Source organism: Belonocnema kinseyi, chromosome 3 (assembly GCF_010883055.1).
Source record: "Belonocnema kinseyi isolate 2016_QV_RU_SX_M_011 chromosome 3, B_treatae_v1, whole genome shotgun sequence".
NCBI lineage: Eukaryota > Metazoa > Arthropoda > Insecta > Hymenoptera > Cynipidae > Belonocnema > Belonocnema kinseyi.
The window spans coordinates 89,881,479-89,893,936 of NC_046659.1; the positions used below are offsets into that span (position 1 = coordinate 89,881,479).

The 12,458-nt window shown below is 27.5% G+C and overlaps 2 protein-coding genes across 5 annotated transcripts in view; one reads left to right on the forward strand and one right to left on the reverse strand.

The window, feature by feature from the left end:
• LOC117170331 (RNA-binding motif protein, X chromosome-like) overlaps positions 1 to 12,458 on the reverse strand; it is a 61,884-nt gene that overhangs the window by 21,254 nt on the left and 28,172 nt on the right. The window lies entirely within an intron of this gene.
• Positions 1,425 to 12,458, forward strand: part of LOC117170332 (SET and MYND domain-containing protein 4-like) — a 19,065-nt gene continuing 8,031 nt past the window's right edge. For 3 of the 4 annotated variants that reach the window (XR_004466764.1, XM_033357052.1, XM_033357051.1), the window contains exons 1-4: positions 1,425 to 1,478; positions 1,658 to 1,913; positions 5,678 to 6,338; positions 10,929 to 11,215. Coding sequence is in view for 2 of the 4 variants with exons in the window: in XM_033357052.1 (XP_033212943.1) it covers positions 1,730 to 1,913; positions 5,678 to 6,338; positions 10,929 to 11,215 (1,132 nt within the window). In the remaining 2 variants the exon portion in view is untranslated. Of the gene's footprint in view, positions 1,575 to 1,657; positions 1,914 to 5,677; positions 6,339 to 10,928; positions 11,216 to 12,458 lie in introns of all 4 variants that reach the window. The other variant, XR_004466765.1, reaches the window with a different exon arrangement.

Below are 12,458 nucleotides of genomic sequence, written 5' to 3' on the forward strand. Positions count from 1 at the left end.
AAGCTTTGGAAATCCTTACAAGGTAATTAAATATTCATTGGAATCTTTTAAAATGCCCTAAAATGTTTCAAATAATCTAAAATCTGTTAAAATCTCTTAAAATTTGTTAATTCTCTTCAAAAATCCTTGTATTTCGTTTAAATATAAAAAAGGAGCAATCTCTGGGAATCCCTTGAAGTTTTTAAAGCACTTTAAAATTCCCTGAAATACTTCCACGTCGTAGAATTATATAAAAAATTACTTAGAATCTTTTAGTATAATTTAAGATATTTGAAATGCTTTGAAATCATTTCAAACCTTTTGAAAATTTGAAAAAGCTTTTGAAAATTCCTTGGAATTATTGAAATTTATTACACATTACTTGGAATCTTTTAAAATAACCTAAAAAATTGCAAATCCATTGAAAACATTTAAAATCCCTTGAAACGTGTTAAAACTCTTCAAAATTCCTTGGAAATTAAAAAAATACCCTGAAAGTTTCAAAATCCTGTGAAATAAGTTCCAATAATTAAAATCTATTAAACATTCCTTAAAGTCTTTAAAATTCCTTAAAATTTTTTTAAATCTTTAGACATTTTCTTAAACTATTTGAAACTCTTGAAATTTCTAAAAATACCCTAAAATATATAAAATCCTTTGAAATTATTGAAATCTATTACAAATTCCCTAGAACCTTTGAAAATACCATACAAAATTGTAAATCCATTGGAAACTTTTGAAATCCCTTGATACTTCTTAAAGCTCTTCAAAATTCGTTGGAAATTATAAATGTACCCTAAAATGTTAAAAATTCTGTGAAATCCCTTCAAATTATTGAAATCTATTAAACATTCCTTGGAATCTTTTCAAATTCCTTAAAAATGTTCAAATCCTTTCAAATGTTTAGCCATTTTTTGAAACTTTTTTAAAACTCTTGGAAATTCTAAAAATACCCTAAAAGATTTAAAATCCTTTGGAATAATTGAAATCTATTGTGAATTCCTTGAAATCTTTCAACAATATTGCAAATCCATTAGAAATTTTTAAATCTCTACAAAATTCCTTGGGAATTACAAAAAATACCCTAAAATACTGTAAATCGTGACTTTATCTTTGAAAAAGTGACTAAAAAATTATTTCATAAATAAAAAATGACTAAAAGTATAGCAGCCTGGGTTATTCTTGAAAGTTAGTGGAAGTGGTTTTTACAGAAATTTCCTGACATCCGCATTTTTTTCAAAATCCTTGACTTTTCCCTGGCCACCTTATTAAATAGTATCAAATTTTGTACCCTTTACCCTGAATTATACCATACTTAGCTCAGAATTCATTTGAGAATTCTGCAAATACTATACACTGACGTAATATGCAAGCAAGCAAACTTTCCCCGTTTCCTACTACCTTCCTCCTTAGGATAATTTTAGTTTCACCTCGTGGCATTACTCTTACAATTAGTGCGTTGACCACCCTTGCCAATTTAGCACAGTTTCACTTCTAAAGTAAGATATTTTTCAACTGTGACCCACCCGTCTGGTGATAAAAATAATTTAAATCAACCATTTCTACTTACTAAATACAAATTAACTAATTAAATTGTAAATTAAAAGATTATTATTACCTAAACAAATTAAACCTTTAGTACACAATGAAATGTGATACAAATTTGTTATTCTTTCAGATTCGCGAAAGTCCGAGTGTTCATTAGTGAATTTTAAATGAAAAGTTTCGTAACATCAAAATCTTTTAAAAAATGGAATCAGTGAAAGAACTAATTTTAAATTTTAAAAAAAGAAAATCACATGTGGGTTACGGATTTCAAAAAGAAAGTGAGGCTTTAGTAAGTCATGTTTTGGATAATTTTCTAAAAACTCCATTACCAGACTTGGAACCAGAAAGAAAAAACGAGGAAGACTCTATACGTTACAGAGAAGAAGGTAGACTTTCAAAATAATTATTTTTTATTTAATCAACTCGGATTAGAAACTGTACACATTAATTTTAGATTGTTTAGCCGATGAATGATTTTAAATTCCCGGTCAATTGTTAAATTTCTTTACCAATTTAAAAAGGGTTGGGCATTTGGTGTCGTATGGAAAAGTCTAAAAAAAAAGCGATAGTAAAAATTTATTAATTTCACCTAAGCGCCTCGTATGAACGTGACATCCCTTCTCGCAATTTTCTCTTGATTGAAGTCGTCAACCCCTTGTTTTTATGAAACTAATGGATGCCTCATAATCGAAAGTATGAATACAGATTTGATTTGTGGAGACTCGTGATTTTGTTCCGGAGTATCGTCGACTTTGGTCAGGAGTCCAATACGATTACGTGTTAAACTGACACTTTTTCGGTAGCGATTTTTTGGAACATGACTTCAACAATTGTATTTTTTTCCAAATGAACTTGGCATACTTTATTTAGATAAGATTTGAATAATGAATCAATTTTTAAATAACTCAAGAGATTTCTGAATATTTTAACAGATTTCTAATTTAGAACAGGAATTTTTAGAAAAGAATTAAGCTTAAAGTTAGAACATCATGTAATTTTTTGTCAGAAAAATTAATGTTCTATTTTAGAACAGAGAATTTTGTAAAAGAAGAATTATTCTTCATGGAAATTGGAACTAAACAAAGTTAATTTTCAACAACAATAAAAAACCAATTTTCAAAAAACAGTTAAGCTTTCAAGTAAAGAAATTAATTTCTAACTAAAATAATACATTTTTAACCAAGAAAAAGAAGAATTTTGAACCAAATTGTTGAATTGAAATATATATATATAATATTATGACATTTAATATTACATCTTTTTTTTACAAAAAATGGGTTATACGTTCTTTTTTCATAAATGGTGTAAAACCGCAATAAATTGCTATTATTTAGGTGTATATTATCAAATGTGATTATTTATTAAACTTACAAAGTTTTTTTAACATTCTTCAAATAAGAATTCGAACTAGTACTTAGAACATGGATTTTTTTTATTCCCTTCTTCTTAATCAGAATTAAAATTATTTTCAATAATTCCTATTCGATGTCAAAAGTTGCCTAATCCACGTAAAATTATAATTATTTACGAAAACTCTCTGTCTCGAAGTAAAAATTCTAATTACAGTGAAACCCTTCAATAGCTTTCCCTTCTATAGCCCTTCCGAGAATCGACGCCACGCCGCAGGTAGGCGTAATAGGTGCTGCGCGGGGTCAGCGGTTGTCACTCAGACGAGCACTCAGGTACAAACAAACAAAAGCGGAGCGGGCTATAATGAGTTAGTTCCCATCCACCGTCAGCCCCAAAATCGGCGCTATAAAAAAGTTTCACTGTATTTGCGAAAATTCTCTGTCCCAATTGTCAAAATTATATTTTTTTACTGAAATTCCCTGTGCCAAAATAAAAAAATGTAATTTTTCACTAAAATTCCTTGCCCTAAAGTTAAAATTATAATTTATTCTTAAGAAAATCCCCGGTCCTAAATCAGGATGACCGTAGGTCAGAAAAAACCTGAAAATTAAGCAAAAGATAGTAAATTTTATTCGTTATGGAAAGTCAGGAATTTATAAAAAAAAATCTTGCAAAGCCAGAGAATTTCTGTAAGAGGAACTTCGAATAGCTTTGAAGTATAATAAAATTTGATATTTTTATAATTAGATTTTAAGTCCTTTTATTCCGTTTGTAAGAAAACCTACTTTATTATTATTATTTTTTTTATTTTATATTATATTTATTTTATTTATTATTATCATTATTATTATTTAATGTGTTATAAGATTAAAATTTTGATCTTTGAACATTAATGGTCAGGGAAAACGTAATATTGGTAAAAAAAAATGAGGGAATTATGAAAAGCCACCCTGATATCATATTATTCAACTATTTTTCGTAGAAAATTAACTTTTTTATCGAAAATTTATGTTTTAATTTTAAAATTTCAACCAAAATACTTTTTGGTTAAAAATTCAACTTTTTTTTAAGTTGCCTTTTTAGTTTAAAAATGCATCTCATTTAATAGAAATGTTATCTTTTTTATTCAAAATTTAACTGTAATAATTATTTTGTTTTGGTTGGAAATGCAACTATTGTGCTGAAAATTCGTCATTTTTTTATTAAAACCTGTTTTTCTTATTTGAGAATTAATCTTTTTTGGTTGAAACTAATAGTCTTGGATAAAGTTTTCACTTTTTTGGTTATAAATGCAACTGTTGGGTTCAAAATTACGTTTTTTTTATTCATATTTTTGGGTAAAAAATTCAACCGTTTAATAGAAAATTCGTGTTTTGCCTTGAAGATTAATCATTTTCTGTAGAAAATTCGTATTTTTTGTAGAAATTCTTTTTTCCAGACTATTTTTGTTTTAATTTAAAGATTGAAAATTTGATTAATTCGTTAAAAATTCATTCTTTTCGGTTGAAAATTAATTTGTGTACTAAAAAATTAACTTCCATTTATAATTGAAAATTTATATTTTTAATTAAACACTAGTTTTTCTTGGTTTAAAATTAATTATTTTACCTGAAAAATGCAACATTTCCTTTTTTGTCTGAAAATTTATCTTTTTTTAGTTGAAAATTAGTTTTTTTTGGTAGAAAATTAATGTTCTTAGTTGAATTTTCTTCTTTTTTGTTAATAAATAAAACTATTTGGATGAACGTTCAAAAATTTGAATGAACTTTTATTTCTTGACTGAAAAATCATTATTTGTTAAAATTCGTCTTTTTGGTGTTGAAAATTCTACAATGCTTGGTTAAAACTTTATTTTTTGTTGTTAATGAATTAATTTTACTTTAAAAATCAAGTAGTTGGTTGAATTTTGAACTATTTTTAGAAGTTCGTTTTTTGATTTAAACATTGTTATTTACGGACTATAGTAAACTCTTCTTTGTCGTGAAAAATTGGTCTTTTTTGTTTAAAAGTTGAACTACTTTGTTCAAAATAAATAATTCTATTGATTGCAGATTCATCAATTTAGTTCAAAATTAATCTCTTTGATAGAAAATTTAACTATTCCATTTTTGATTGAAAATTTATCTTTATTACTTAAAAATTGCAATATTTTTTAGAAAAGTCACGTTGTTTGTGGATTATTCGTATTTTTTTAGTAGAAAAATAATCTTGGTGGTTGAAAATTAAGCTATTTGGTTAAAAATTTCATTCTTTTGTTGATATATAAACTGCTGTTAAAAAGTCATCTTTTTGGGTCGGAAATTGAACTGTTTTGCTAAAAAAGCGTTAATTGGTTGAAATATACAAATGTGAGATTTTTAAATTTCAATATGCAGTGTCTAAACTCCAAATAATAATTCCTTACTGAAATCCTCTATCCCCACTCAGAATTATAGTTCTTTTAGAATATTCACTACTTTAACTCAGAATTAAAGCAATAAATTATCAAATGTATAGAACCACTTTGAATAAAATTCGAGAGAAAAATTCCAGATACTGAATCAAATTGCCGTTTATTTCTCGGTTTTTTCTCGGTGAATAAAATTCCGGGTCAAGTAGGCATCCTGTAATTCACTTTATAGAGTAAGTCGATGATTATCACCATAAAAACTATTTCTATCTGATTTGTTTCCATCTGTGATAGTATCTCGTATGTTCCATTTTGTAAAAAATATGCTTCACCTAGCTGAAAAAAATACAAAATTTATATAAAGCAATAATGTCTAAGGACTAGAATAAATGATTGTTTAATGTTAAACAGGAAATCAGCATTTCGTAGCCGGTGATGATTCCGCAGCAATAGAGTGTTACACAAAGAGTCTTGCTTTTGCTGATAGCAAAGAACTTATGGCAACCGCCCATGCTAATCGATCAGCTGCACTTTTTAGAAAACAGCTTTACAAACAATGTCTAATAGAAATAGATGCAGCCTTGTCCCTTGATTATCCGGAGGAGAAAAAAGAGAAATTGAAAGAAAGGGGACGAAAAGCACTTAAAAAGATAAGCAATTCTTATGGAAGCACGGAGACTGAAAATTCAAAGACTGAAAAATTCGATCCTTTTGAGACTAAATCAAATGATAAAGTGAATTCGAAGTTTCCATTGATTCAAAACGTACCAAATTTAGAGGAGACAAAGGAAGCTGCAGTTTTGAATAATATCCCAAAAGAAAATCCTATCAGTTTAACGGATTTAAATGGTTCTTCTTCTCCGGGTACATCTAACAATCCAAGATATTTAAAAACTGAAGGAAAATTGTCACTTACCTATGGTCCAAGTGAAGAGTCATCATCAGCCAGTAGTGGTCTTAGCATCTGCATCTCAGAAAAATATGGTCGTCATATTATTGCTACCCGAAGCTTCGAACCAGGAGACATCCTCTCATTAGAAGATCCATATTCATACACTATTTATCGAGACAAGTAAGTCTTTCAATAAATAACTCTTTACACTACATTTAAACTCGACAGTCAGAAATCGGCTGTAATCAGGAAGACGGTTTTTATATAGTTTTCCTCTCTCCTGGCCAAAAGTCCAGTTAATAAAGTCGGATGAAGCCAAATGTTAACACTGGACAACCGCAATTAAAGTACATTTTTCATACGCCCTTACCCGGCGAAGTGGAGTTGTCTGATGATAAAGATACGCATATTAAATTCCGTCAATTATAGTTACGGGGCCATCCATATATTACGTCATAGTATTTTTGAGGTGGGAGGGGAGGGGATAAATCAATACTACTACGCAATATTTTTAACAAATCAAACTTACAAAAAATCCACTTCTCAAATATTATACTATGTAACGTGTAAATTACATAATTTTACAATAAAAGTTCGTAATAATGTTATTAAAACTTCATATCAGTAAAATTAGATTAGTATTTTGATTTTTTACATGATCAGTAAAAAAAAATATATTCACAAAAACAAAGTTTTTTTTACAATTTTCGAAATTGTTACTGCACGCAAAATCAGCCAACATTTTTCAAGTTTATCTGGTTAAGCTAATATATTTGAAAAGATTCCGAAGTATTTTAAAGGATTTCCAAATATTTCAATGGATTTTTAAGGAATTTCAACAGCATTCATGGGATTTTATAAGATTTCTGAGGATTTTAGTAAGATTGAAGGACTTTGAAGGCACGCAAAAAAGTTTATCAATTAATTTTCCAGAATACCAGAGAATTTAATAGAAATTCAAATATTTCAAGGAACATTATCCGATTTGATGTAAGTTTATAGGATTTTATAATATTTTAATGAGATTTCAGCGAATTTATTAACAAGAATAGGGTATTTTAATGAATTTTTAGGATCTCAAAGGATTTGAAACGATTTCTAGGAATCTTATAATATTTTAATTAAAATTTTAATATTTTATTCACAAGAATTGAGATTTCAAAGATTTACAGAGATTATTAAATATTGTAAAGAATATCAATAGATTTTTAAGAATCTGAAGAGATTTCCAAAAATTTCATTTAAGATTATTTTAAAAAATTCCAAGGAGTTTTCAGGACTTTACAAATTTTCAAAGAATATCAAGGGATTTTTAAGTAATTGCAACGAATTTCAATAATTTTAAGGATTTTAAAGACTGTCAATACGGTATTTTAATGAATGTCAAGGATCTCAAAGGATTTAATAGAATTGAAAATAATGAAAGAAATATAATCATAATTTATGAAATTTTTAGGGGTTTCAAGTGATTTTTATAATGTTTTAATGAAATTAAAAAAAAAGTATTCAAAAAAATTAAAAGAATTTAAAAGGGTTTAGGATATTTTAAAATTTTCTAAGGAGTTTTCAGGACTTTTCAAAAGTTCAAAGGATTTCAAGGGCCCTTTAATTAATTTCAATGGATTTTAATAATTTTTAAGGATTTTAAAGGCTCTCAATACGGTATTTGAATGAACTTCAAGGATTTCATAAACCTTAAAATATTTCAAGAAATATAATCATCATTTACGAAAATTTTTAGAGTTATTTTAGGGATTATATCATATTGTAATGAAATTTTACAAAATTTATTCAGAACAATTGAGGGATTTAGAAGATTTTTAAATATTCCGAGGAATTTCAATGGATTTCAAACTTTTAGAAGTTTAAAAATAATCTAAGGTATTTAAAAAGAATTAAAGGATTTTAAATATTTCAGGGCCATTTAACGTATTCCAAAGAAGTTTCAAGAGATTAAAAAAAAGTCCAGGAATTTCAAGGAACATCATCAGATTTCAGTTATTTTCAATGAATTTGAAGAGATTTCCAAATAAATATTTGAAAAGATTTTTAAGGATTTTGAACGGATTTCCTGGGATTTTATAAGATTTTGGAGATTTCAAAGGATTTCAAAGATTTTAAAGATTCTCAGAAATTTTCAAAAGCTTAAAAAAATTCCAAGGGATTTCAAAGGATTGCAAATATTTTAGGTTATTTAAAATAACTCCAAGGAAAATCAAGAGATTAGAAAAATTGCAAGGAATATCATCAAATTTCATTCAACTTTACGGGATTTCAAGGGATTTAAAAATAATATACCCTAAAAACAGGTTTTCTTCTCAATTTTTAAAATTAGGGAAAAATTAAAATTATTAAAATCGTTATTATTAAAATTACTAATACCCACAAATTTATACAACATTTATCAAGTTTATCGTGATTTTCAATATTTACTAAATACACCCTTAGATTTGGTGATCAAATTTTCTAGATTGGACGACAGATTAAACGGGAAGTGAGAATTTTTAAAACCTATAGTAAAGGGTTTCGATCATTTAAATTGTGGTCAAAAATATAAAATTGAATGATTTGATAAAAAAACTTTAGGAAATTGTATAATATCCTTTGATATCCATTACATTTTATTAGCGTTTCTCATTATCATAATTGTTCTTTAAACATTGCGGTTATTTTAAGTCACGGTTAGCTTGTTGCAAATTCTATAAAAATATATAACCAATATAAATTAATTGAAGGTATGAGCTAATAAAATGAAAAATTGTAAAAAAAATTAAGTTTGTTATGAATATTTTTCTACTGAATGTATTTGGAAAAATTACGTAACATAGGCGGGGGGGGGGGGCACTATTTTATTATGAATCGTTACATGGTTAGGAAAAGGGTACATGAAAATTGGAAAAATAATGTGTTACATAATTTATGGATGACATGGACAGGCGATTTCTTTTCTATCCGGGTTTTCAAAATAAATGTATAATAGAATCGGGTTTACTGCAGCTTAAAGGGACTTAAATGAAACAGCTGATCTATCATAAGAATAATTGTTTTTAGTACAGTGACCATTTAACCGCGGTCTACCTATTAGCTCTCCCCCTATTACCCAACTTCCCCTCACGCAGCCCAAGCACCCCAAGGCTGCTGTCGCCGACCCTTGTCAGCGATTGAAAATTTGGACGATTATATTACATTCTCAGGAATGAGAATGTAAAAATTACGTTACTTGTCTTAATACGTTAAAAATTAGAATATGTGCTAGAAGAGTTTTACAGAAAAAGAATGTTTTGCTTTGTTTTTCAGAAAATCCTATTTTTTTTTATTTCAACCTCATAACTTTTAATCTAATTAAAATATTTATTATTTTCTTTTGAAAATATTAAAAATTGATCTTTTCAAAAAACCCACCTTTAAATTTTTTGCCATTTTTTTTTTTTAATTTGTACTTTAATAATTGAGATATCTTGTAAGCTTGATACTATCTAAATAATTGTTGTAGTCAGGTATTTTGTTACAATCTGATTTTCTACAATGACAGATTCAAAAAAGATGTTAAGATAAAAGTTGCCACGCCTGATAAAAGTTCTATCAAAAACGTTTACGAGAAAAATTCAAAAATTACATTTTTAGGAGAACAAAAATTCTCCCAGCCTCAAAAATGGTTCAGCCCGCATCATAGTGATAAGATGCGCTTCTGGTATTAGTAGAAACTTTTCAAAAATATTTAGAAATATAAGTAGAGTTTTTCAGAAAATATATTTTGCTCATGTTTTCAAAATTTGAAAAAGAAATAATAAAGATTTTCTTGAAAACCCCACCTTTTTTATTCTTCTAAATATTTTTGAAAAGTATCTGTTATTGTTTCCATGAAAAAGTAGAAAATTAGATTGTAAAAAAAAATAATTTTTCTGGCTGCAAAATTCATTTAGCAAGTACAAGTTAAAAAAAAATGGCAAAACATTTAGTGGTGGGTTATTTGAGAAAGATGATTTTTAATATTTTCAAAAAAAAACCGCTGTCATTTTGTTCATTTTAAACCCCTTTTCAATTTTCTGGTGGGCTTCGAAATAAGACGATGAACGCTATTAGAATAAAAAAGAAAATAATAAACATCTGAATTAGATCAAAAGTTATGGAGGTGTAAAGAAAAAAAATCAGGGTTTTTTTAAACAAAGCACAAAATTCAAATACTCATAACTTTTTAGATATTTTTTTGCAAATCGGAAGAATACATTTCGTCTAATTTTCTCTAAAAATCCAACATATTTTGATCTCCAAATTTCAAGTCTTTTCTAAGTTTTGTTAAAAATAAATTTTTTTTAATCTAAACCTTAAGCTGCCAGTTTAATTCCGAAAAAATTGATAGAATGACGAGAAAATAATGGCATTTTTTACAATGCATTACAAAAAACTCTGTAAATGTAACTGAAATTATGATAATTTTTAACTATGTTTTCCAAAATTTATTACTATTTCACGAAAGAGAACATTCTAACAGCGCATTTATTCTAATTTTCAACTTAGGGCAAGTAACATATAATTAGAATCGCAAAAAAACGTTAATTTTGAACATAATATCTTTCAATTATTATTTGAAGAATTAAAAATGTGTATATGTCCTACACCATCTAAGGCAAGGACCGGCACGGCAGCAATAGCCTTGCCGTCCCTCAACTGCGTGAGGGGAAGTTGGATAGTGGGGGTAGAGCAAACAGGTAGACGGCGATGAAATGGACATCGCCCTGCTTTTACATCTAATGGACTTTGTTATTGCAGGAAATACACACACTGTCATCACTGTTTATTAAGAAGTCATAATATGATTCCTTGTCCGCACTGTCCAATCGCACAATACTGTTCAGAACAGTGCAAAAATTTAGACTGGAAACTCGCACATTGCACTGAATGTCCCATTTCATCATTATTATCAAATTTACTACATTTTGATGTCGATAAAACTCGCATGCTTAGCAAAATAGTAAGGTTTCTAATAGTCGCAACCAAAAATGGCACAGATATTGAAGGACTACGTCAAGACATAAAAGATGCAGAATCAAATCGAGGTTTATCTTTTTTTTTCTAACTCTGTGGAATGATAACAAATCGGGGTGTCGACTTTTCCGGCTCGTACAAATTTTACTTTTTGAAGTGAATTGAAAATAATAATTATAGGCGATGTGTCTAGAGAAATTTTGTTTTCAAATTCCCAGATTTCCCGGATAGAAATTTTTTCCCCAGTATTCACTCGTGATCGGTATAATTAACCATTTTAACCATTTTCGACAACGGGTTTTTTTAACAATATTTTTCTCGTAAACGATGCAAGATATCGCAAAAGAACTGGAAGTATTTTTGGTAGAACTTTAATAGACGTGTAAACTTTAATCTGAACACTGTTTTGTACTTTTTGCTGTTTCAAACAAAATTAAAAAATTAAATTTATCAAAAATAATCTTTTGTAATTTGAAGCAGTGGTTTACCAAAATCAAAATTCAGGAGATATATATGTAGTACATTTTATATTTCTAAATTTTTTTTTAATCGGTACATTTAAAAAATTCACTTTTAAAAATGTTGGAAAAATTACCGCCGTTTTTTTTCATTTTTACTATTTTTTCGAATCAATTGAAACAAGAAGAATTCTCATGTAAAAATAAATTAATATCTAACTTTGTTAGGAAAATACTGAATTTAAAAAAAAATTCCTTCCAATTTTTAAGAATTCACAGGTAATTTTCGAAGGATTGCAATATATAAAAAAACATTTTTTGGTTCAAATTGAAATACAAAAGATATTATTCGATCAAAAAAAGGTTTTTTGAGAGGAAAGTTGATATGGATGGGCAAATTTTGTCGCGTATTAAAATTCAATGAAAAGGATCGCAGCACAAAAAGAGCTCAAAAAAGGGGAAATAGGGTAATTTTTTCACGAAAAGGGGGAAATCAGAGAAAAGATTTAACATTTATTTTCACATGTAGAAAAGAAACAACTATCTTTTTAAAAGAAATTTTATAATTTTTAAACATTGTTTAAAGGAATTTGAAACTACACTATTCGAACTCAAATTAAAAATAGTTCAAATTCAGCAACTAAAATATTTCAAATTATAAAAATCGGGATGGTAATTTCCTTTGAGGAGAAAAAAATCACAATTATTTCACGGTTTGCAAAAATTTCTCACGGTCATTAAAATTAGAAATTAAATCACTCAGAGTGGAACTTTTTGAAATTTAAACGGTTAAAATTGAGGCCTAAAGAATGTTTTATTCAGAAATTTAAATATATATATTTAAATTTCTGAATAA